Source organism: Neolamprologus multifasciatus, chromosome 10 (assembly GCF_963576455.1).
Source record: "Neolamprologus multifasciatus chromosome 10, fNeoMul1.2, whole genome shotgun sequence".
Lineage (NCBI taxonomy): Eukaryota > Metazoa > Chordata > Actinopteri > Cichliformes > Cichlidae > Neolamprologus > Neolamprologus multifasciatus.
Window position 1 is genome coordinate 4196050 of NC_140448.1, and position 26375 is coordinate 4222424.

Here is a 26375-nt window from a genome sequence, read left to right on the forward strand (position 1 = left end):
TGTATATGTATATATGTGTATATGTGTATATGTATATATGTGTATATGTATATATGTATATATGTGTATATGTATATATGTGTATATGTGTATGTGTATATATGTGTATATATGTGTATATGTATATGTGTATACGTATATGTGTATATATGTGTATACGTATATGTGTATACGTATATGTGTATACATATATATATGTGTATGTGTATACATATATATATGTGTATACGTATATATATATATGTATATATATATATATATATATATATATGTATGTGTATATATATATATATATATAGAGAGAGAGAGAGAGATATAAGCCCATACTGGTTTAAAGCTCTTTCTCACACTACATTTGAACATTTATTTGAAAATTGATACAACAGACGGGCATCAGTAGATCTTATATGCCTACATATTTATATCAATACTGATACCACAACAATATCTTGTCAATACAAAACATCAATATCTTAATTAAAAGTTGTTGTTCCTTTGAACAACAGCTGGTGTTTACAGAGCACCGATGTCACCTGTGAAATGAAACTAACAAAATCTTTTTCTCTCCACTTTGTCTCCACACCAGTCCCCGCTATGATCACGTCCTACCCCAACACCACATTGGCCACGCAGGGCGAAGAAAAGAAGATGAGCTGCACGGCCCATGGCGAGAAACCCATCATGGTGCGCTGGGAAAAGGAGGAACGCATCATCAACCCCGAGACCAGCCGCTACGTGGTTTCTGTCAAGGAGGTGGGCGATGAAGTCATCTCCACCCTGCAGGTAGGAGGCTGCAGTGGTCAGTCTGAGATTATATTTTGTTGGTGTATGATGATGGTTTGATATTTGGAGCAGTTTCCATGTGAGTTAAATTAGATTTAAACCTAATCCAATTGTTAGTATGTATTTAAAGATGGATACTGTATGTTTGCCATCTATGGGGATGTGCTGGGATGAATCTGTAGCATCGTCACATCATTACAGACACAAGAGGGAATATTGTATTTTTACATTTACATTCAAGGCCACAAACATTCAAAAGCCAAAAACGATGGGAAACAATTTTCTAAATGATGTTTCACATCCTGCCAAGATCCTTATGCTGAGGCAACATCCCAAAATATAAAGATACAACAATTATTCCCACTTTGTTACTTCGGCAATACTAATGGACCAAAAGGCATCCATTAGATGTATTATTCTACACCCATTCATTATTCACGTCCTGTCGTTCATCTGCATCCACTAGATCATGCCCACAGTGAGGGAGGACTCCGGCTTCTTCTCCTGCCATGCCATCAACTCTTTTGGTGAAGACCGAGGAATCATACAGCTCACGGTACAAGGTATGACTTCACCTGACTGAAATAAAGCCAGCGAATGCTCGTCTTGAGCAGATCCTTTTAAGCCTCACAATAATGCATCCTCCAGTAACACTGAGTTAACTTTGGGCATTGTAGAGCCCCCGGACCCCCCAGAAGTGGAGATCAGAGAAGTGAAAGACAGAACCATCGCACTGCGTTGGACAATGGGGTTCGATGGCAACAGTCCAATAACAGGCTTTGATATTGAGAGCAAGAATAAATCAGGTACAGTGAAGCTCATTTAAGTCCATAATTACAACACACTGGTGTAATACCAGTCTGGAAAACAGCTAAGCCAGTAGAGAGACGTGAATTAATCAGTGCATTCATTTAATCTCAAAGCTATAATTTAATGCACTTAGTCTGATTTGACCTCTTGAGTTCAGGCCCACCAATAAAACTTGGCCTTTCCCCCCTCAGCCTCCTGGGATACCGCACAGAAGACCAAAGACGTCTCCCCTCAGCTCAACCAGGCCACCATCATCGACCTTCACCCTTCGTCCACCTACAACATCCGCATGTTTGCCAAGAACCTGATTGGGAAGAGTGAGGCCAGCAATGAGCTCACCATCACCACTGATGAAGCAGGTGAGAATTAAGAGATTGAATCGCTCACAAAGCCAAATGCACTCTGTGCTGTTTTTCTCTGCAGGACTAAATAATGCAAGCGCGCAATTATCTGATTTTCAGGACTGTGAATAATGTACAGTAAGACAAAACTCGGTGTAGCAAAAACGCACGGCGAAAGACAACAATCAGAGTGTGAGCAGCGAATTAGAGACAAGAGGCAAAAGAAGGTGAAGAGCCAACTGTGTTGCTTCATTAACAGCCTGGTGACATCAGCCCATCGGCTCTGATGCATTATTGAACACACGCTGACCCTGCACTAAAAGCAAAACTTTTCAATTAGCGGCCTCAGTAGTAAATGTCACACTCTGGTCAATAGAGAAAAGCAGGAGCCCTTTGCAAATTACCCCCCAAGTGCTCCCCACTCTGGCAGCCTCCCCTCGCCCTCTGCAGCCACCTACATATACAAGCTCCATGTATTTATCCACAGCCTCACTCATTCAGTTGGTTCGATGTGCACACTTTAATCAGACGTTTATGTCGTTGACATGATCTCAGCTCCTGACGGTCCACCTCAGGATGTGCAGCTGGAAGCCCTCTCCTCCCAGAGCATCCGAGTCACGTGGAGGGTAAGTTCATCTGATCCTGTGTGTTACCATAGACTGAACGTGTGCAGTCTTTAGCTGTATCCATATAGATGCAGATTAATATATATATATATATATATATATATATATACATATTAGGGGTGCAACGATACACAAAATTCACAGTTCGGTTCGATACTTTGGTGTCATGGTTCGATATTTTTTCGATACAAAAAAATGTTCATGCTTTTTTAATTTGTCATTTATTAAAATTATAAATATATATTTTAACTCAAAAGTACAGTTTTTAAATTTAATGTTGCTGAAACAACAAAATAATTAAAAAAAATAAATAAATCTATCTGATGGAGAAATCCCTCATCTTTGGAAAAGAGAGTTTATTACAGAGAAACGTCTCTTTCCACAATAAAAGCTATACTATACGCTTCTTCTGGGCTATATTCTCAGCAGCATATTAAACATATCAGGTCCCCATAAGGAGAATCATGTGCTAACGGCTGTCTAAATGACTCGGGTAAAGTTTGTAGCATGCTGCTTGTTGTTTTTGTCTGCTTCCACTTGTCTTTGCACGAGGATGATGTCGGAGTAAATGTGCAGTCATATTCGTTGTGTTCCCACTAGTGCTGTCAGCGTTAATCTGAAATGAAGTTAACGCTACAACACAGCAAATCTCCGTTAACGAGATACCGCGGATCGCCCTGTGCATGGGGCTGGACGGCCAAACACGTTAACGAGCTAACTGCGCTAACGCACTAGTTCCCACCAATTGAGCATTGCGTGGCACATCCAACATACTGTTTTACTTTAGTCCATGACGCGCTTACCTTCAGGGTCATACGTCACATGAAGACCAAAATAGTTCCAAAGGCCAGATCTGAATGAGGGTGGGGGAGGTTCAATTTGCCATGTTGCAACTAGCTTAGCTTCTGTCTTGCTAGCTTGCCCTGCGCTCAGTGAATCTGCATTCGACTACTCCGCCTAGGCTGCACTGTCGAGCGCAGATCCACTGAGCGCTCAACACAGACAGCATCGTCAGAAGAAAAGTTGATAAAATAAATTAAAAATGTTGTATTGTTCGATACATATGCGTACCGAACCGAAAGCACTGTATCGAACGGTTCAATATCGATACGAGTATCGTTGCACCCCTAATATATATATATAATCAAATGTATCTCCAAATCCAGTGCTTTTCTCTCCACTGTGTCCACAAGCATTTAACCTGCTGCTGCTCCTGTGGATTAGCTCAGCAGCGAGCAGAGTAGCTCAGCTCAGGTGTTTCTTTATTTTACTTTGAGGATTTGAACCAGTTTGCTGTAGGATATTTTATTACTCTGCTTTTTCAGAAGAAGTTACAATATTTGCATTTCTCATCTGCTTATTTGAAAGTCGGGGAATCCGTTAATTTGCAATGTGCAATAATGTGTGGTCTTGTTTAAAGCTTGGATTGTTGTATTTCAGAGCAATTCAATTCATGCATCCACGTCATGCTTCCACAAATGGCACACAGCTACGCTTTAAATGATAAAAAGTGCACATTTTCTCTCAACCAGCAAAAACAAAAGGTTTGTGCTGGTGCTTCAGTTCCAGTAAATGATTAAGAAAGACAAACAGAATGATTTGAATATAAATCATTTGCAGCATTACAACATTTTCTTTTCCTGCAGCAGAATGAGGGATGCATTTGGATGCATCACCTGCTTGGTGTCATGTGTCGTTACCGCACTGACCATTCAGACCTAAATACGCCCTTAATGCATTTTTGATTGTGTTTTGGTAGGTTGGGTGTTACAAACAAGATGGATTTCATTACCAGATGTGAACAACACATGATAGGAGCATGAGTGGAAAAAATCTGATTAACTGACAAATTATCTGTGTGTGTGCTAGCACTCCCTCGTTAGCACGGTGTATATTTAATTCAGCCGGAAAATCTCTAATGAGTGTTGTCATTTTTCTGCCAGCCGCCCAAAAAGCACCTCCAAAATGGGGCCATCAAAGGCTACCAGGTAGGCTACAGGGAGTACAGCTCAGGAGGAAACTACCAGTTCAGTGTGATCAGCGTGGAGACCACAGGGGACAATGCAGAAAGCCTGGTGTTGGATAATCTGAAGAAGTTCACCCAGTATGGAGTCGTGGTGCAAGCCAGTAACAGCGCCGGGACGGGGCCGTCTTCCACCGAGGTGGCTGCTACCACACTGGAGGACGGTAAGAGGGGAGGAAATAAAACGATTCTTTTTATTTTCAACATTTCAATGAATGAGAAATGTTGTACGCAGAATATGAGACAAAAGCCTTCATCTAAATACATTTGGAGTATCGCATTACAAACACAGCTGTGAAGGAGCCAGGCAGCTGGTTTAATGTTGCAGCTATTTGTGAGGATGTAACACAACCTAGTGGAGATCACTGGGTATTACGTGTGTTGTCAGTGTTTGTTTTTATACTCTGGGTTTTTTCTACTCAGTGCCCAGTCGTCCCCCAGAGAACGTCCAGGCCGTCGCGACTTCCCCAGAGGTCATTTCACTGTCCTGGCTGACGCCTCCTAAAGAAGCTCTGAATGGCAACTTGCTGGGATTCAGGGTTATCTACTGGGCCAACCTGCCTGATGGAGGTACACACACACACACACACACACGAGAGCATGCAAACCTGAGTTTAGATTAACATGCATTTTACAAAAATGCATCTCAGTCTCCAGAAATCTGCACTTCCTCCTCAAATAGAGTATAATTATAAACAATTCCTGATAGCATTTCTTTCATGAAAACATACACACACACAGGTTGGTGTGATCTGCACTACTATGAGTCTGCTTCCAATCAGAGCAGAGGTGGATAACCCTGTCTGATGCACACCTAGCCTGCTAGCATGTCTGAAGGAACAGTGTGTGAGCTAAGAGCCAGATCAAGCCACAAGTGACAAAAATCAAATGCAGAGATGGTGACGCTTAGGCTAAAATAACTGAGTCAGAGAGAGCTGCGTTCCCTGGACAAGGATCACCTGATCTGTTAACACAAGAGTGTCAGTGGATAAAGAAATGTAGGTCAAAGTCATAACATCCAACAAGGATGAAGGGGCATCCGTTTTCTAATTATTTAATACATCTGTTCATTTAATATGGTTCCATTTAACATTTAATTAATGTTGTTTTAATATTCTAAAGATTTGTTTTTATATTATTTTATCCAACCACGGTCTTTATTGTTTATTTCAATCCAATTCAGCTTTGTTCAGTCACCTCTAAGCACCTAATAGACGCTACAGTAATACAGAGAAAACCCCAACAGTCAAACAACCTCTATGGGCAATAGTGGGAAGGAAAAACTCCCTCTTAGCAGGAAGGACAACCATCTCCTGCAATTCCTGCATTCTTGTGGACTGATGCTCTAATTTGTTAGTAGCTACAAACAGATTCAGATAAAGAAAATAGTGGTGAAGCTCAGATTTGTGCATAAAACATTTGATTTGTGTGTGTCGGTGAATGAGGCCCACTGTTTTCTTACATGTAGTAAAGCCCTGCAGATCCCCACACTGAGCCTAGACCAAATAGTTTTACTTGACCAGTCCATATCCAAGGACACTCTGACAGCTTCACTGTGGTTTTGGAGCGTGTTGCCCAATTACAGCAGAGTTAATGGTCCTACTATTCTGAGATGTCCTTGGGCAAGATATTGTTGATGCCAATAGTAGGCCATCACTTCTGAGGCTATTACTGTAAATATGTGCACGTGTAAAGAGATTTATAGAATTGCTAAGGTTAAGCAGTGCTCTAAGTTACCATCCTGACATGCCGGCTCGAATCTTTACTGCGTGTGACTTTTTCTTGGTCATTAGAAACAAGTAGCTTTTAGTGTAGTTACTCCTACGTTGTAGGATTTTTAAGGCCTGGCATAACCTTCACTGCTGGCCAACAGGCTGTATGCTGATGGAAGGCGGACAGCATAGCACGGCAGTGTCAGCCAGATTGCTTGTGACAGCGTGATTACCTTTGCCCCTTGCACTGTCACATCACATCGGCCTGCCTACAGAACATGAACGCTCAAGACCTGACAGCCATGGCTAGTTTGCATGGTAACAGTGAATGTATTCTCAAAGCTACATTAAAATGCTATTATTTTTTAAATATTTGTGTTTATAATTTTTTATATATACTGTAGCCTAACAATTAATATATTGAGCTGTTTATTGCACTCAATGCCAGACAAGTGTAGTACATCAGGATGATGAAATAATCTCATTGACCAGCAGAGGGAGCTATAGAACCTGCAGCGGTGCAGGCTGTGCTGGTGTTGCAGTTTGTACACAAGAACAAACTGGATGTTATGACTTTGTTCATTTGTTTTTGTTTTTTGTAAATATCTAAAATTTAAAAGACCACAGAACTGAATTTTTAATACTCTGCCAGTGATTTTCTAGCTTATTCAGTCTATTTTCCCCCATAATGTCAGAAAAACAGTTAAAAAATTATAATGTAAAATATTCAAATTGCTTCTTTTGTCTGACCAACAGCCTAAACAGCCAAAAACTATTATCTTCAGCAATTATGTCAAACAATGAACAGCAGCAAATCATCACACCATCTGCAAATATCCTTTTGGCTCGGAAAAACAATTAATCCACCGTTCGAATCAATTCAAGTCACGGGAGAGCTGCAGTTATCTCGCAGTTGCAGGCACCAGAAAAATACAGGCCTCTGATTATTGTCACTTTTCTTTATCGGGATGTGGTTCCAGTTTGATGCAAACATAATTTTTGATTTTTATATGTTCCTGGATATGAAGACTGTGGGCCAGACACAGACAACCACAGTCTTGGTTAACCTGTACATCCTATTGTGTTTGTCAAGTGTTTTAAAAGCTCCTTAATGAGGAGAAGAGCAGTAGCTGGGGGTCCGTTATAGATCTCTGGAGTGAAATGAAAAGCTAGAACTGTGGAGGAGAACGCATCTTGAGAATTGATGACAGTGTCATAAATTGTAGGGACAAGGTAAAAAACTTGGGCGTGTGGTTCGACATGGCGCTCTCTTTCGAGTCTCATGTAAAAGAGATAACAAAGACCGCCTTTTATCATTTGAGGAACATCAGCCAGAATCAGACAAAGTTTGTCAAGCGACACTGCAGAGGTTCTTGTCCATGCATTTGTGTCCTCACGTATTGATTATTGTAATGCTCTTCTTTCTGGGCTACCAAAGAAAAGTTTTAGAGGTCTGCAGATGGTGCAAAATGCAGCTGCTTGCATGTTAACAAGAACTGGGAAATTTGAGCGCATTAGCCCTGTACTGAACTCTCTGCATTGGTTACCTTGTTAGGTTCGAGCAGATTTTAAGGTCCTGCTGCTCACCTACAAGGCTTTAAATGGATTAGCACCTTCATACGTCTCCGACCTTTTACATCTTTACGTTCCATCCTGTGCTCTCCAATCTCAGACCTTCTAAAGGTTCCTAGAGCCAGAAAAAAGACAATCGGAGAGCTTTTTCTTTTTGTGCCCCGTTTCTGTGGAACAACCTCCCTCAAGATGTTAGGCAGGCTCTGTGGAGGTTTTTAAAACTAAGCTGAAGACACATTTGTTCACCTTATCTTACAAGTCTTAATTCTACGGCTTTTAGTTTTAAATTTTTACTGTTTTTAACTTGTATTGTGTCTTTTACCTGTATCGCTTTTATTATTATTATTTTTATCTTTTTAGTTTCAAATAGTTGTACAGCACTTTGTTTGAAAGCGCTTTATAAATAAAGTTATTATTATTATTATTACATTGTGGTGAAGGAATACAGACACATTGATAATCCTGAAGTTAAGAGCTGAGGGAAGCATGTACGCTTGGATCCAGGCTTGTTTCAATTTTGTGACTGAATATGAAATCATCTCAGACTGTGCTCACTTAGGCCTCATATTACTTTTATGTATTTGAGCCTCTATATTTTAGTAGTCACATGTTTGGACCAGTGGCAACCTGTCACATAACAGGATTATTTACAACAGGAGACATTATGGGGATTTTTGTTTTCCACAAAAATAATTCAGGAACCAGAATATTCTTACATATACTGAAGCCCGATTTAATACTGCTGTCAGTGTGTTTAGAGGATAAATCTGAATTTAAACAAGTTCAGAACCTAAACATATAACTGTTTAGGTTAACAAAGAAAGACTTCTTTAAGTTTCCTGAAGATGTTTCCAAGGTCCTTAGATTACCACGACCTGGATGACTGAGAGCCTACACAGACATTATATGTGCAGTTATTCTCAGTCTCATTTTTTCCAGTCAAAAATAACAATGCAAACAGTTTAACATGTCAGAAGTGAACAGAGATGTGTCGACACCACGCTGATTTATTCACTATTCTCCAAACTCTCTCATCTTCTTCTGTTTTCTGTCGGCCAGAGCTCGGAGAGATCAGGAACGTGACAACCTCTAAGCCCTCACTGGAGTTGGATGGATTGGAGAAATATACCAACTACAGCATCCAGGTGCTGGCCTTCACCAGAGCTGGTGACGGTGTCCGCAGTGAGCAGATTTACACCCGCACCAAGGAGGACGGTAGGCCGATTAAGTCGCCTCTCCGAATAAAAAGGCCCAAGCGCAGCTGTCAGGTTGTAGCGAGCTTCTGTCATAGAGGTTGTTTCATGGTCAGGTTATGCTAAGATCTGTGCTAAAGTGAATTTGACTCACTGCCTCAAGGAATTACAATATCTCCCCTCTTTACACTAAATGTCAGTTTTTCTAGACCAACAGTATTTTACTGGGATAAAAATGAGGCAGGATCCTAAATATACTTATTAAGTAGAGAGCAGTAAGTCTCGCATGCAGAGAGAATATGTTATGTGGCCATCTGTTATCTAGCTGTATAATCAGTGTAAAAAGAGCCATAAAAATCTTTCAAGTATTAATATTAGCTTAATGTGGGGAGTATATCAACTAAATGATCTCGTGCTTTCAGTTCCCGGTCCTCCGGCGGGTGTAAAGGCAGCAGCTGCATCCAACTCAATGGTGTTCGTGTCCTGGCTTCCTCCTCTCAAAGTGAACGGCATCATCAGAAAATACACCGTTTTCTGCTCCAACCCACACCCCACGGTAAAACACATCAACAAAGTATCATTCACAAAGACAATGTTACACTGTTACACATTGTTGCAACGTTGTTTGTTCGTTTTTTAATTCAAGTTCCGGTTTTAAAGCTAGAGACAGTTGCTAACAAGGGTTGTCGTGGTTACTGTTTTACAGCATTTTGAATTTGAATAGTTCAAAATGAAAGAATCACTGATAACCAGGAAACTGGAGCTTCGGCTCGAAGCAAAGACGACTTATGTTTGTTTAATAATTACAGTAAAAGTAAAAACAAAAGTTTACAAAAAAACAGAAATAATTAGTAATTGTGTGGGTTTCTTTAGCTTTAAAGAGCTTCACACCTGCTCAGCATAATGCTACAGCACCCTAATTTTCCATAGCCCTGCATATCAGGACATTTAGAACCATTTATTTATTACTATTTGAAGCATTTATCATACAAGCAACTGTAAATATGTGATATGTCCTAAAGATGTGTGTACACACAAGGCATGAACATGTGAAACACAAATATTTGTAGCACCTAAACAACTATAACATTTGCAGAGGTGTACAAAAAAAATCACAGATAGTGAATTGTTTGGTCTAAATGTGAACTCTGGCCAGTATAAGTTGAGCTGTTTGAGAACTGGTTGTGGACAGCATCAGTCCAGCTGGGTGCAAACTAGGGCTGCCACGATTAGTCAACTAGTCACGATTACGTCGACTATCAAAACCGTCGACGACTGATTTAATAGTCGACGCGTCGTTTGAAGCTTTGTAAGATCACAAAAGACGCAGGAATAAGTAGTAGGATTTAAGAGTGTAATAACGGACTGAAACAGAAGATGGCAGCACTGCATGTACAAGGATGCCAGCTGCCGTTAAACCCCGAAGAAGAAGAAGCTGTGTCCCAGAATTCATAGCGCAGCCCAGCTCAGTTTCCAACAATGGCGGCAGCTAGTTAGTTTTAATATTACTCTTATTATTCTTTCTGGGTCACAAAATAAACGTTTAACATATTTTCAGACGAGAATGTAGCTGTGTAAACCTCAAATATCTGCTCAGTTTATCAAGACACCACATATTTTCAAAAGCGCTCCGACGTTTTCGGAGACGTCTGTTACCCACTAGCTCGTTAGCTAGCCGGGGGCTAGGCTAACTAGAGCCGTGAGAACACCGGACTCCCGGCAAATCGTTTTCAAACCCACCGCCGTCTTTCGCTACTCAGGTTAAACATGATATATAAGTCACTTAGATAACTTGAAAATGTTATTGTTTGGCTTTTTTCAGTATTTTATTTGTTCCTGAGTAAATCGGTTTGGCTGAGATTAAAGTTATAGTTTTTACACAGCTGAATAAACGTCAAGCAGACAGCTGATTATCAGAAGTGTGAGAGTACGCTCAAGAATTTACTCCGGTGTCCTGTTATATTTTAGATAGCAAGGAGTTTATTAAACTTAACCGAAACAAGCTGTAAGCTAATGATAGTTATATAAGAGCAGATGCTGCTGGTGCAATAAGCTGTAGTTTTACGTCCAATGGATGATGATCTGATTAGTCGACTAATCGCAAAAATAATCGGTGACTAGTCGACTATCAAAATAATCATTTGTGGCAGCCCTAGTGCAAACACGATATTTGTTCATTACTGGTTTGGGCTCAATAGAAAACATCAGCATGTGTAGTTTTACCCCTGAGTGTTTTTTTTAATGTACTGGAGTCATTTATGAACGTCCTCCCTCCTCCAGGTGAGCAGTGAGTTTGAGGCGGCCCCAGATGTATTCTTCTACCGCATCCCCAACCTGAGCAAAAACCGTCAGTACAGTGTGTGGGTTGTTGCGGTGACTGCTGCGGGCCGTGGAAATGCCAGCGAGATCATCACTGTCAAACCCATGGCTGAGGGTCGGTGGAGCTACTCTCTTATAAAATGTGCTTTTCAATGCTGAACAGCTCTCTGTTGCCTGGTTTCACGTTTGTGAGCTCGAAGTGCAAAGTGGATGCGTGAAATGTGCAGATTGGGTAAAAATTACTCTTAAGACAAGGAGCTAAATGGGAATAATGCTACATTCGGCCCTGGTAACATGTTACATGCTCTGTAAACGCAGATAAGCTGATGCACATACCAACAGGCCTTATAATCTGGAGTCAGCTCCTATATTAAGCGCCCACTGCAGAGCTTTCTGGTCTTGCACTGTGCATATCTAATACCAGTTTGTGATCTTTGCAGTTACGATTCTTTCTATTGCTCCCCTGTAGAAAGAATTTCACTGCAGGCTGATCAGTTGTGTGTTTTTGCAGCTCCGGCTCGGATCCTGACCTTCAACAGGACCGTAACGACCCCCTGGATGAGGGACATCTTGCTGCCATGTAAGGCAGTTGGCGATCCTTCACCAACCATCAAGTGGCTGAAGGAGATGTGAGTAAAATACTAATCCCTGAGGATCACTGAGGATCTTTTCACAGCTGAATATTTGTGGATATTGTCTCCTTAAAATATCCAGTGTCTGTGTGGCACACTAGAAGCTGAAAATTAATTGTACATGCATCTCTGCCTCAGCAACGGGACCCCAGCACCCGTTGCGATTGACAGCCGGCGCAGCGTCCATACGAACGGCAGCCTCGTTATCCGCACAGTGAAAGCAGAGGATTCTGGGAACTACACATGTGTGGCCAGTAACAGCTTTGGGCTGGACAAGATTGTCCTAAACCTCCAGGTTCAAGGTGAGAATGACAACGTGGGCAGAAAGACGAAAGAATGACTCGTTATCATCTTTTTCAGTGCTAGATTTCTTTCTTTAAATCCTGCTGTTTCCTTCAGTTCCACCTGACCAGCCTCGCCTCACAGTGACCAAGACAACCACCACCTCCATCACCCTCTCCTGGATCCCAGGAGATAACGGTGGCAGCTCCATTAGAGGTCAGAGAGACTCTACCTGTCCTTTTCTGTCACTGCTTTTTTTACCATTTGATTTACATTCATGTCTCCATCTGTGCCACCTTCAGGCTACATTTTGCAGTACTCAGAGGATAACAGTGAACAGTGGGGTAATTTTGCCATCAGTCCAAGTGAGCGCTCTTACAGGCTAGAAAATCTCAAATGCGGCACCTGGTACAAGTTCACCCTAACCGCCCAGAATGCCGTGGGCCCCGGACGCATCAGTGAGATCATCGAAGCAAAGACCCATGGGAAAGGTATGAACTGTTCTTCTTTAAGGAGCATGTTACAGGTTAGTGCAGCCTCGACTTATTTAAAAGTTAAAATATTTAACAAAACAGCAAATGATTGGAGTGATAAACACGTTGAGTGCGTGTTTTAAAAGGTCAAAGAGGTTTTAACTTTTTTCCCTGAGAAATAATAATATATACGGTGTGATCAAACCTGTAAAGAGCCAAAACTTTATTGGATTTAAACCAGACCGATCCTTCAAAATTCTCATGCATGAGCAGACTGCAGTTATTTTTAGATCATTGCCTTTTAATTATCCTGGATCTTCTCCGGTGTGTTAACTTTATTTTCATTTTTTGGAGCAATGGAAACAACTTTTTAGTGTACTTTGTGCAAACACACAATGGCTCAGTGGCAATTCTGGAGGTTGCACTCCCTCATCGGGGCGTTGTAGTAGAAGCTTGAGCTGACAGTGTCACGGCCCGCGAGGGCAGACCGTGTGGAAGCGTGTGTTTGGTGGACCCAGGTGCGGACACAGACGCTGGAGGCAAAACTTGTGCTAAGCTCAAAGCGAGCCTTTAATCAGGGCTGATACAGAAGGCAAAATAACAAACCATAAACTATGGGAATGACAAAACTAAAAACCTAAACTGGGAGTAACTAAGGCTATGAACGAAGACCAGGACTGAACTATGACGAAGTACTGTGGACAGATTATGAACACGACATGAAAAACTGTGAACGAGATCTCGGTACTGGCGCATGAAGGTGCAGGAAAACATGACTGGAGAAAGTGACTATGAACATGTCCAATACCGAATCTTGCAGGCTAGAATCATGACGTGCAGCTAGAAATAACAGGTAGTGATGTGTTCTGTGTGTCGAAGCGTCGAATCGTGTGTCGGGTAATCTTGGGGGCGTTTCTGTGAAGCGCGTATCGAGGCTTGCTTTGATTACGTATGCAGTGACGTTCGAGGCCTCGCGGGCAGTCCGTACCACGTGACTGATTCAGGGACTGGTTCACCGGTTCGCACCAGATTCGAAATAAAATGGGCAGAAAAACACAGCTGATTTCCCATCACACTGTGTTGTGGAATTGGATTACGTACGTGTTACATAGTTACTTGAGCATTTCTTCTTCGATGGAACCAGGAAGGAAGAGATTTTTTATTTTATTTTCTCTCTCCTAATAAAGTATGCACACAGTAATAAATATCACAAATGATAAGCACCATAATATAAATAAACAACACTACAGATCCTATAATCTGATTTCTGTCTTTTAGTTTATTAAAACGTGAAGCGCCAAATACTAGTTTGTGTCATTATCCAGATGTACATAAGCATGATTACACAGGTACTAGCGGGTTTTGATTATCGATTAAAATCGATTCTAGCTTGGATAACGTGATATCGATTCATTAAAATCCTGAATCGATTTTTAATATAAATAGTACTACATTTCAACCACCACCAAACAGCTAAAACAGTAAATGAGAGCAGGTACACCGATTCTTCACAAAGACGTAAACACAAAGCGCTGACACATCAGAATCAGTGAGATGTCGCCTTTCTCACCAGACAGCGTGGACACGGTCGGGGCTGAAAGCCGACAGCTCACTGATTCTAATCTAAAGCATCTGCTGTGATGCTTACACATTAGATAAAGTCTCGAAAGTGTCAGCTTTCTTTTTATAGTTATAAAAATATGCAAATGTACTGATCTATGATCTGAATTATACTATTGACTGACTGTCTGAGGCTAACAGTTACACAAACATACCAAAACTCTGTCCTGATAGTTTCCACTTTCTCTTTTGTATCACACATACTGAGACAATATTCGGGATAAATAACCAAGAAAACAATTTATTTATTCAGTTTAGAGCCCGCTTCACTTGAATTGTCCACTTGATGGCGCAGTAGAGCAAATGAATCATCACAATGCTTCGAACCATGAGTCGACCAATTGGGTGGAAAGCTTCAGTTCATCATGAGGCTTCATCTCACCATCACTAATAATAGGGTGCATGAACAGACGACGTGAGACTGACACGAAGACACACTGGGCTAAAATACACTGAGGAAGTCATCAAGGAATTAGAGACAGAAGGGGAACACAGCTGGGAGGAATAAGACCTAATGAGACAGGGGGAACAAAGCTAGAAACACTGACATAAGACAGGAACATGAACCTTCAGAGTAAAACAGGAAACAAGACACCACTAAACAAAAACGCAGACACGACACAGAGACAGACTAGATACTGAACTAAACCTGCAATAAACATGAGAACACAAAACCTACGAACTAATCCCTAAACAAGAATAACTGAAACATAGATTCATAATTATCATCATAATAAGGAAAGAATCCAAAATGCAAAAACACACCAAAACATAACTCAAAATACTGGCTCAAACTGACCCAGAACCGTGACAGTCAGTCTCACCCTGGAGAATGAATTCTCATTGTGGACTCCTCAGCTGTAGACTTTCTTACCAGGACACCCAGATCCCACCACCCGCTCAGGTTTCAGACCGCTGCCTGTGCAGGTTTCAGATCCCTGTTGAAATCTCAGAGCGCGCTCGACAGATCCACCAAATTTGAATTTGGTTTCAGTTTCTGAAAACATCCTGATTTAGAAAATAAAGTGATGGCACAGAATGTGTTGCATCTGATTAAGTGTACACACAGTCACTGGTAAATCCTTCCAGCAAATAATGCACCCTGTCACAAGGTTCATGAACTTGACAGTGAGTTTACTCAAATGGCTTCCTTATCACGATAGCTGCCAATGTCAGCATGGGTCCAAATCTCTGAGGTTTCCTGTTTCCAGCACTTTGTTGAACGTATGCAACAAAGACTGTTGTGAATGCAAAAGCAGATCTAATCAAGGTGTACTTCGTCTTAAGCTCTTAATTTTGTGTCTGAATGCTGATTATTTTTCCTTCTTCCCACAGAACCTCAGTACTCTAAAGAACAGGAGCTCTTCACTAGCATCAATGCCACTCGAGTCAAGCTCAACCTGAACGGCTGGAATAACGGCGGATGCCCGATCACCTCGTTCACCCTGGAGTATCGGCCGGTAGACTCGCCCACTTGGACCACGGCGCAGCGCACCTCCCTCACCAAGAGCTACGTCCTCTACGACCTGCAGGAGGCCACCTGGTACGAGCTGCAGATGAAAGTCTACAACAGCGCCGGCTATGCCGAGAAGAGAGTCAAGTTTGGAACACTCAGCTATGATGGCAGTGAGTTCACATGGTGGCAGGAGACCATCTGTTTCCCACTCTTTTCTTCACAGGGAGCAGAGCAATTGTCTGTGGTGGGCTACTGAAACCAGCAGGGTACTGTAGCTGTGTGATTCACTGGCTGCTCCAGAGGTAGTATCATGTGAACACTCACACTTTAGGAGGGAATTGGTGATAAAAGTCATAAGTTCTCAGTAGCTATAGCATTAAGAGTCTGACTAAGTGTGAGAGTTTGAGGCAAAGAGGAATAAATTACCTTTTCTGTTAATGGCAGAGCTCCAGGCTCAAGGAGACTGAGCCGCCTTTGACAAATCGGGCAATAAAAAGCACATTTCATACCAAATCTAGTGGCTGCAGCTGGCTTCCATGATGACGCCTTCACAAGCCCTCTGAATTCCAACACAAGAATCAAATAATCTCCTGATCTCCTTTGAGATAAAGGATACCAGCATTACCAGCTCATATTGCACACCAGGGGCTCAGCGGTATTCTACCACAATCACGTCTGAGGAACAAGTACTTCATTTCCTCCCTCACTCACATTCTGCGACTGCTGAAGAGAGGGTGGGGGTGAGCATTAAGCTGTGAAGGATGAGTTCATTGGTACTGAGGTACAGTTGCGCGAAATGAGAACAAAGCATTAGTGTCAACTAGGGCTGCCACGATTAGTCGACTAGTCACGATTACGTCGACTATCAAAATTGTCGACGACTGATTTAATGGTCGACGCGTCGTTTGAAGCTTTGTAAGATCACAAAAGACGCAGGAATAAGTAGTAGGATTTAAGAGTGTAGTAACGGACTGAAACAGAAGATGGCAGCACTGCATGTACAAGGATGCCAGCTGCCGTTAAACCCTGAAGAAGAAGAAGCAGCTGTGTCCCAGCTCAGTTTCCAACAATGGCGGCAGCTAGTTAGTTTTAATATTACTCTTATTATTCTTTCTGGGTCACAAAATAAACGTTTAACATATTTTCAGGCGAGAATGTAGCTGTGTAAACCTCAAATATCTGCTCAGTTTATCAAGACACCACATATTTTCAAAAGCGCTCCGACGTTTTCGGAGACGTCTGTTAGCCACTAGCTCGATAGCTAGCCGGGGGCTAGGCTCACTAGAGCCGTGAGGACACCGGACTCCCGGCAAATCGTTTTCAAACCCACCGCCGTCTTTCACTACTCAGGTTAAACATGATATATAAGTCACTTAGATAACTTAAACATGTTGTTGTTTGGCTTTTTTCAGTATTTTATTTGTTCCTGAGTAAATCGGTTTGGCTGAGATTAAAGTTATAGTTTTTACACAGCTGAATAAACATCAAGCAGACAGCTGATTATCAGAAGTGTGAGATGCTCGAGAATTTACTCCGGTGTCCTGTTATATTTTAGATAGCAAGGAGTTTATTAAACTTCACCGAAACAATCTGCAAATGTCATTAAAATTTAATAAACTATCATCTTGTCTTTATTTTTAGTTAGCACAGACCTTAAACACTTAAAGCTGTAAGCTAATGATAGTTATATAAGAGCAGATGCTGCTGGTGCAATAAGCTGTAAGTTTTATGTCCAATGGATGATGATCTGATTAGTCGACTAATGGCAAAAATAATCGGTGACTAGTCGACTATCAAAATAATCGTTTGTGGCAGCCCTAGTGTCAATTTGACAAAGGTCAAGCACAACGATTAGGAAAGGGCAGCAGCTTATGGTGAAACACAAAATTTGTAATGCTCTTGACTTTTTTTTACTCATTAGGATTCATTCAGTAGCTTTCATTTAAAGAGACAGATCAGAGGGTTGTCATGCAGGTTGTCTCTCCTGACACTGTCACATGACCTCTGCACAGGTACCATCGCACCTTTAGTGAAGGCGCCCAATGTGAGTGAGGATAACTCTGGGAGCGGTGAGGGTTTGAAGATGATGGTAACCATTTCCTGCGTGTTGGTGGGTATCGTCGTGATCTTCATCGGCCTTCTGGTGCTGAGGAGGAGGAGGAGGGAGCAGAGGCTCAAGAGGCTCAGAGGTGAGATGATGGGGGTCTCCGCAGGTGATGGGTGGGTTTCCCAAATTTGCTACGTGCTTGCCTCTAACAGTTTCTCTTTATGTTTCCTAGATGCAAAAAGCTTGGCTGAGATGCTCATGAGGTAACATCTTCATTAAGCCGTCATCATTTACCTCAGCATGCACACAGACGCAATTACAGATCTTTTTACTTCCACTCATTTTTCATCTGCTCTGTGCTTCTCAGTAAAAACACGCGTCCAGCAGAGCCGATTAACAAACAGCAGCAGACGCTCCGCATGCACATCGATATCCCCAGAGCCCAGCTTCTCATCGAGGAGAGAGACACCATGGAGACTGTTGGTAAGCACGCAGCGAGCACTGGTGACACAATAATGCACGATGGCGCGCAGGCTAAGTTTGTTTCTGCTGCTGTCTCAAAGATGACAGGTCCACTGTGCTACTGACCGACAACGACTTCGGGGAGACACAGAAGCAGAAGTCGTCCACAGTCACCCACACTGTCCACTACCAATCAATCTCCCAGGCCACTGGTCCACTGGTAGACGTGTCTGATGCCAGACCAGGAACTAGTAAGTCCAGTACGGACTCTTTTTTTAACTTCATAATACATTAAAATGTTTACGTGTCCTTTTATTTTCCCAGAACTCTCTGCTTTCACGAACCTTCCTTCTGTCACTTTGCCTTTTGTTTTGGAAGTTATGAGGATTTTTTGAAAAACATGCACACATAAACTAGTTCTGGCTGTCAGCTCAACAGACTGCTGCCACACTCATACGCCACATTATGCTGCTTCGTAGTTACAGTGCTGTTGCCATGCCTGCTGTTCTGGAGTCAATAAGGTGTTTCCTTGTGGAGCGGTTTCACTACAGACTCCACAAATAGACTTCAGCTGGTTTATTATCAGGTATAAATAGCTGCAGGATGGCTGCACAAACTGTTATTTGCAGGACAGATTTTAAAGTCAGCGCCATCATCCCTCGGTTGTTCTTTAGCCTTTTTATTTGAACCCCACTGTGGAATTACTGCCACAGAAGCCACAGTGTGTTGAACTCAATGCCACAAGCACAAAAAGTTGGACGAAGTTTTGTTGCCATTGGATGACCTCCTTCAGGTTCGAGGCTCCGGGTCACATTCAGAACTGGGTGACTTGGTAATCTGTATCTTTTCTCACATCTTTGTCTGGCGTTGCAAATACATTGACAGTCCTGGAGAGATCTCCCACTCTTCTAGCACACAAATCTCTGCGATGCCGTCTCAGTGCATCTTCTCACTGTGCTCTCTTTATAAATACTGACAACACTTTTTTTACACTCGTGCAACATGTTTATAAATTTGGCCCAATAGCTCTCATGCAGTGAGCTCACTGTTCGTTTTTATTACTTTAGTAATCAAAGTCTGCATAGTGACGCAGAAGAAAATCCACTGTAATCCCAGAGTCGATATACTGTTGTCACTAGGGATGGGTATCGTTTAGGTTTTATCCGATACCGGTGCCAAACCGGTACTTTTGAAACGGTGCCTGTGCTTAAACGGTGCTCAAACCGGTGCTTAAAGAATGGAGAACACAAAATTGGTCCAAAAACCTCTCATGTTCAGCTGTTTTTTTGTAAAAAGATAACAATGTTTGCCTTTTCTGCAGCTATGGGGCATATATGGTATCACTCTTGGCTGGAAGCAGCTTAAACAATGGAAAAAACACAAACTTTGTCCAAAAACCTCTCATGTTCAGCTGTTTTCCACTTTTTCTTTGGTCATTTTAGCCTTTTTGGCCAGGGTGAAGGGAGTATCTGCCATCAAACAAGAAGACAGCCGCATGTAGCTATGATGGTGTTTGCTAGTTCACCTTACATGCATTAATGTAATAACGTGGTTAGCCTACTCAATGTAAATTACACACGAACAACATTAAGCTACTCACGCAGAGAAGAACGGCTGCTGCTGCATCATCATCCTCATCATTTCTGCTACACTGGCAGGGCTAGGGGCCAGGACTCTCCTCTTCGGGTTTTTGGGGGATGTTGCTAACTCCGGGTCGATAACAGGCACCACACCCGCAGTAGATGTGCTCGGTGTGAGGTCTCGCAGCAAGCTATCAAATACGGCGCATTTCTCGGCTTTAAAAAAAACGCTATGCGTCGCCAGGTGTTTCATCAGATTTGAGGTGTTACCTCCTTTGACAGTATCACAGTATCAGCTTAAAGCACTTGTTGCAGCTGCTGAGTTTGCATCTTTTGCTGTGAAGTACAGCCAGACTTTTGACCGCTTCGCCTTGGGCATTTTTAATCTGTAGCTCTGCTCTAAAAGAACGTACGTACCTGGACCCGCCTACTATCCTCGGAAACGTAAAATGATTGGCTAGAATCTAAAGTGTATCACAGCTCAGGAAAATAAAGCACCGAAATGTGCGCTGCTTTTTGGTCTGGTTACTACCGTTTATGTCAGAACCGGTGCCATCATGGCACCGGATACCGGTACCCATCCCTAGTTGTCACTCTTTTCTGTTGTAATCATGACCATTTCATTGAGCCACGTTGTTGCTTGACCTGTTTAAATACCTTGCGTTTCTCTGCCTCGCTCTCAGACCCGACAGCCCGCCGCACAGCCAAAGCTGGCCCAGCTGCTCGCAACAGGTACGCCAGCCAGTGGACCCTAAACCGCCCCCACCCGCCAGTCTCCTCTCACACTCTGAGCACTGATTGGAGGCTGCCCACACCTAGAGTGGCAGGCTCTGTTGACAAGGAGAGTGACAGCTACAGCGTCAGCCCATCTCAGGACACAGGTAAATGACACCGCTCTGTGTGAGCCTACGCGTCTAACAGCACAGCACCTGTATTAACCTTCACAAAATGCCATTGCACTAATTCTAACAATGATCCACTCCACTAACTCTGGGCCCGATCCAGACCGTGCACGGAGCAGCATGGTGTCAACAGAGAGCGCCTCCTCCACTTACGAGGAGCTCGCCAGAGCCTACGAGCACGCCAAGATGGAGGAGCAGCTGCGACACGCCAAATTCACCATCACCGAATGCTTCATTTCTGACACTTCGTCGGAGCAGATGACGGCAGGCACCAACGACTACACCGACAGTCTGACCTCCAGCACACCATCCGAATCAGGCATCTGCCGCTTCACCGCTTCCCCACCCAAGCCTCAGGACGTCAGTCGGGTTATGAACATGGCCGTGCCCAAGGCTCACAGACCGGGTGAGGCCAAGCTGTCCAGAGGCCACAAGTCAGCCTGCCTGAAATGCCACCAATCACAACTGATCTGATTTTGATCTGTTGATAACCACTAAACTATAACTGCTCAACATCTCTAATGTTTACCCCCTAATATTAACACTAGAGGTGGGAATCACCATACATCCCACGATACGATATTATCACAATACTTAACACACGATACGATATTATTGCAATTTTTTAAAATATTTTACGATATTCAGATTCTGTACATAAAGGTAAACTTTATCAATATTCATTTTATCTAATATCAAAGTCTCACACTCAGTCTTTCTCTCAATTCAGTTTTATTGTTGACAAACTGAACGGTTTGTATTACAGTCTAGTCCAACTTAACTGAATCAACCATCTGGTACAATTACAGCTATTCTGAACTATGCAGTTTATGAAAACTATGCAGCCCCTTCAGCAACTGAAGAATTTGAAAGTAAATTAAAACAAAATATAATTTTACATTAAATAAAAAAGTTTTAAACTTAATTAAAATAAAACATGTCTTAAATTAAAGTAAGTAAACTGTCATGTTTATTGCTGCCATAAAAAAGTTAAACACATTTGGACAGTGAAGGAATGTCAGGATTCTTGCTCAGAAAAAGGATCAACATGCTCTGAAGTCAGAGCACAAAAACCTTTTTTGTAACAAAGTATCGATTTCTGCTGTCCCTGTATCGATACATTATTAGCAAACAAAATATCACCATGCTACACAGTATCCATTTTTTCCCCCACCCCTAATTAACACCAGCAGTGAATTCATTCAAGCTGATAGTCGTCTTATTTAAAGTGAAACCACAAGTCTAATCTGAATGAAAACAACTTGGACACAGAAGCATTGTCTAAAAAATCATTATAAATGTGGCAAAAAAAAGAAAGGCAGCGATATCTGCTTTAAAAGGCACAGCAACATTTTAATGAAGATGATATAATGCATTTTAGGTTCAGTCCAAAGTTAATGGAAATGTATTATTCTGACTTTGGGTAGGAATGTGGAGTTTTGATGCTGCAGTTTGACTTTTTTTGTTAAACTATAAAGCAAATTAAAGGTTTGGACGCTGAACAAGACAAATATGGTTTGGCAAGTAAACGCTTGTGATCCTTAAACTATACGTGGACGTTATTTTGAGATTAGAACAGATTTTCTTTCAGTTAGAACAAATAATTGGATGATTAAAGTGATTTTCTTTGCAGGCTTATAGTTGTTGTCTGTTCGGGAGGTGTGAGCCTCTCACTGTTTGATAGTGTGAGCAAATCCCAGCCATTATAATGTGAATCCACATGAATGAAACTGTCCATTACCTGATTAGCGCATGCATTAGTGCATTACTGCTGATTTGGTGTTTTGTGCATTTCAAAATAAGAGTGCCCAGTTATTCCAAACACCTTCAATGTCACAGGAGTGGAAGAGTAGTTTGGCTGAAAAGAATAAGCAGGATTATTTTAGCCTGATAAGAACAGGGTGAGGTTGTTCAGGAGTGTCCGTTGTCTTACTGACCCTGCTGTGTGTTTGTCGTCCCTCAGGGGGCGAGCTGGTTCACCTTCCTCCCTATCTGCGCATGGACTTCCTGTTAAATCGAGGCATGTCCTGCTCGGGGTCATCTAGGGGGACAGCTAGTGGGGAGAGAGCGGCCATGGGTCAAGCCTGCCTTGAGCCCCAGAAGAGCCGCTCGCTGAAGCGGCCCTCTCGGATGGCGCCCCCGACACCTACAGAGGCCCCTCAGGCCAGCAGGGACCCAGTGGCCCAGTGGCAACCCGGATCAGCGGCCACACTCCCCCACAGAGAGGGCTCAGAGCTGGCCCAGGCAGCCAAGCTCAGCACCTCCCAGGAGTCCCTGCTGGACTCCAGAGGACATCTGAAACAGAGCAGCAACCCCTACGCAAAGTCTTATACGCTAGTATAACAGCAGGGGCACCTGGGGCGGGACTAGAACTCACTCTAACACTGGACTTAACACTCAAGTGCAGTAAACTGACTTTCACCACACAGTTCTGTATATATGTCCCCTCCCTCCGAGGACGGGGTCACTTTTACTAATGTCCTTTTATTTATTTTAGGCTTTTCTTTTACCTCTTGTTTGTATTTTTGTTTTGTTTTATTTGTTTGTATCACTTGAGAAAAAAAATGTCACTCATTTGGAGATGAGTCCAGTCGGAGCTTTGCCAAACTAATTGAGTAACGAGGGAGCGTTTATTTATTCTTGTTCATTCTTTATAAGGAATCGGTGATTATTAATTGTTAGTTGTCAGCTATTATTGATCATTAATTACTGATTACCAAGTGATCTATTATCACCATCACTTCTCCAGTGTTTTCATAAGAACCTGGACATCTTTTTTTTTTCTTCCTCTTTGGTTTCTTTTCCTGGTTTCTGGAAGATGACGATTTGGAGTCATGTTTTTTCCTATGGAATTTTCTTCTGAAGCATTCAGTGAAACTCGGAGAAATCTCGGAACAAAAGCAATTGAAACTAGAGTCCAAACTTTTCAGCTGCTCTCAAATTGTTACTTTTTTTGAAGAAAAAAAAAAAAATCTATTTCCTATGGATGCATGGGGACTGACCAATTAAAAGACAATGAGGATTACGATCACGGCTGGGTGGGCAGCCCAGTCGAGCATTTTGTCACACTATGAAATGATCCAATGTGAAGATTTATTATTCTTATTACTATAAATATATATATAAAAAGAGAAATCACTTTTATTTGTGGATATTACAGGGAATAATTGATTTGGTTAATAAAGTCCTTAGTCATGTTTGCACATATCTCATTTTAATTAGGAAATGGAGTCTCTGTTGATCTTTCTCTGTGTCCCATTCTCTGATGGTGCAATATGAAAAAAGATATGAAAAGTCTATGGAAACTATTGCTCTATACTGTACTGTAATGATGATAAATAACTATGTTGTGAGTATACTTACAGGGCCGGACACACTCCAGCTTTTGTATTCAGGTGTAGTTTACCACTGCTTGTCTGCCAGGTTGGTAAATGATGTTAGCTAGAACAGGGAGGTTTTTGAGTACTGATGGTTTGCACTTCACAACAGCCCGACTCAAGTGTGTCCAGATCCCTTCTCTCAGTGCACTAGGTAGAGTCTTCAGGGCTCTCACTGTCCTCAGTAGATTTACTGTTGCTGCATTGCAGCAATGCTCCTCTACAGGGAAAACAAAACGTGAGACAATCCAGCAGAATTCCCCCCTTCGAACCAAACCTATAATGTCTATGGGAAGTATCTGAAAAAAAAAGTTCATGTGGATATATACGTAAGAAACTGTTTTTCTGTTCCTGTCTGCCCTGGCCCGTTTCTGTTCTCTTTCTTTCAGCCTGAGGGATCCAAAATGCTGTGAGGTCATAATGTCAGTTTCTATGATTAGTTTCTATGATTAACTGTCTTCATTATGATTATACATTTTAACAAAAAAAATGTCACTTTTTATTTTTAACATGAGTGTTCACCATGGTGGCACTGGAATAAAGAGAAACTAACACAAAGGTTCAAATTTGATTAATAAAATGGCTGTTCCCCAAAGTGTCCCTCGCAGCTTTGATGGTGGGGCGGAGGTGACGGAGCAGGCGGGCCCGGAGCGGGTGGAGGCCGCCTGCCTGCCTGCCTGCTTGGGCCGTGAATGTCGGCGAGAGAGATGCCCGGTCTTCACCTCGTTTTTGTCACTGTGACAGACGAAACACGAGTTTCCTAATGTTGAGCTTGGTACTCCCTACCTGCAGGTGGCAGCGATGTGCTGCTCAGTACAGTCTGGTCAACACAATGAGCCTGCAGTGTGCTGAGACCCTCTACCAAACCTGCTTGTGACGAAGATGAGCAGTTGAGTCTGCCCTGAATCGTGGACGGGATGTTTTCCAGAGATATTCAACAGCAAATGTGCAGAAGAAGACAATTAAAATGACGAAAACACCAACAAAGCCTCAAAATCCCAGAATGCACAGCAACAGTGTAAATGTTTCTTTTCCTTAAAGCAGGGGTGTCCAAGCCATTTTATTCCCTTTGATCGTATGTAGTGAAAGTCGCCTTTCTGTCAGTGTAAACAGTGAGATATAAGAAAAACTAAATGGCTGCATTTGTATAGCGCCTTTACTCAGTCCCTAAGGACCCCAAAGCGCTTTACACCACATTCACACACTGGTGATGGCAGCTACATTGTAGCCACAGCCGCCCTGACAGAGGCGAGGCTGCCACACACTGGCACCACCAGGCCCTCTGACCACCACCAGTAGGCAAATATGGGGTTAGTATCTTGCCCAAGGACACTTGGCAGGCAGGCAGGAGGCAGCCTGGGATCGAACCACCGACCTTCTGATTAGTGGCTGACCTGCTCTGCCACCTGAGCTACAGCCACTCCGAAAAACAAGTGCAATTTCAACACTATGTCTTGTTGTTTCTACATGATGAATACATGCTGCTGTAGTAAATGAAAGAAATCCGTGAGCATGAATCTTAAATGCGTAAAATACAGAAATCTGTAATTCAATTACAGATTGAAGGGCAGCACGGTGGCACGGTGGTTAGCACTGTTGCCGCACAGCAAGAAGGTCCTGAGTTCAATTCCAACATCAGGCCGGGGTCTTTCTGTGTGGAGTTTGCATGTTCTCCCCGTATTTGCGTGGGTTCCCTCCGGGTACTCCGGCTTCCTCCCACCGTCCAAAGACATGCAGCTTGTGGGGATAGGTTAATTGGATAATCCAAATTGCCACTAGGTGTGAATGTGAGCCCGAATGGTTGTCTGGTCCTCGCCCTATGACAGCTGGGATAGGCTCCAGCACCCCCCGCGACCCTGAAAAGGATAAGCGGAAGCGAATGGATGGATGGATGGATGGATGTAATTCAGATACTTTAGTATGAATAGGAAAAGCTGTCAGTAGGAAACTTCTGAAAATACAGTTGAAATTCCAGGTCCTTCTTCACCTTTCCAAAGCTGATTCTCAACCCCGGGCATTATGTTTGACACTCCTGCCCTAAAGGAAAAGAAACCAGGCAGTACAGTGTGTCATGTTATTCCCACTGACATCTATTGACTTACTCTTTAGGGTTCCCAGTTTTGAGAGAGAGTCAGACGTCTGAACTCTTCATCATAAGCTATTAG

At 42.5% G+C, this 26375-nt stretch overlaps 1 protein-coding gene and 2 long non-coding RNA genes across 4 annotated transcripts in view; 1 reads left to right on the forward strand and 2 right to left on the reverse strand.

Annotated features, from left to right (window-relative positions):
• The window catches only part of LOC146509394 (uncharacterized), a 42454-nt gene extending 21833 nt beyond the window's left edge, over nt 1-20621 (reverse strand). The window contains exon 1 of the long non-coding RNA XR_014876472.1: nt 19750-20621. This is a non-coding gene — a long non-coding RNA (uncharacterized LOC146509394). The remainder of the gene's footprint in view (nt 1-19749) is intronic.
• Nucleotides 1-24805, forward strand: part of dscama (Down syndrome cell adhesion molecule a) — a 129197-nt gene extending 104392 nt beyond the window's left edge. Inside the window, exons 12-33 of one of the 2 annotated variants that reach the window (XM_085174869.1) lie at nt 587-783; nt 1250-1346; nt 1461-1589; nt 1785-1952; nt 2490-2560; nt 4504-4747; nt 5007-5153; nt 8927-9082; nt 9483-9616; nt 11341-11494; nt 11891-12008; nt 12150-12313; nt 12411-12509; nt 12596-12784; nt 15722-16012; nt 17855-18031; nt 18122-18152; nt 18257-18372; nt 18453-18611; nt 20615-20812; nt 20937-21239; nt 22797-24805. In XM_085174869.1, the coding sequence (XP_085030995.1) occupies nt 587-783; nt 1250-1346; nt 1461-1589; nt 1785-1952; nt 2490-2560; nt 4504-4747; nt 5007-5153; nt 8927-9082; nt 9483-9616; nt 11341-11494; nt 11891-12008; nt 12150-12313; nt 12411-12509; nt 12596-12784; nt 15722-16012; nt 17855-18031; nt 18122-18152; nt 18257-18372; nt 18453-18611; nt 20615-20812; nt 20937-21239; nt 22797-23176 (3722 nt within the window). In that variant the 3' untranslated portion in view covers nt 23177-24805. The remainder of the gene's footprint in view (nt 1-586; nt 784-1249; nt 1347-1460; nt 1590-1784; nt 1953-2489; nt 2561-4503; nt 4748-5006; nt 5154-8926; nt 9083-9482; nt 9617-11340; nt 11495-11890; nt 12009-12149; nt 12314-12410; nt 12510-12595; nt 12785-15721; nt 16013-17854; nt 18032-18121; nt 18153-18256; nt 18373-18452; nt 18612-20614; nt 20813-20936; nt 21240-22796) is intronic. The other variant, XM_085174870.1, reaches the window with a different exon arrangement.
• LOC146509396 (uncharacterized) lies at nt 7292-8527 on the reverse strand. Its single transcript, XR_014876471.1, has 2 exons — nt 8314-8527; nt 7292-7488 (listed from the first exon to the last, which is right to left on the reverse strand). It is a non-coding gene; the product is annotated as an uncharacterized LOC146509396 (long non-coding RNA).
• Nucleotides 24806-26375: the final 1570 nt, after the last annotated feature.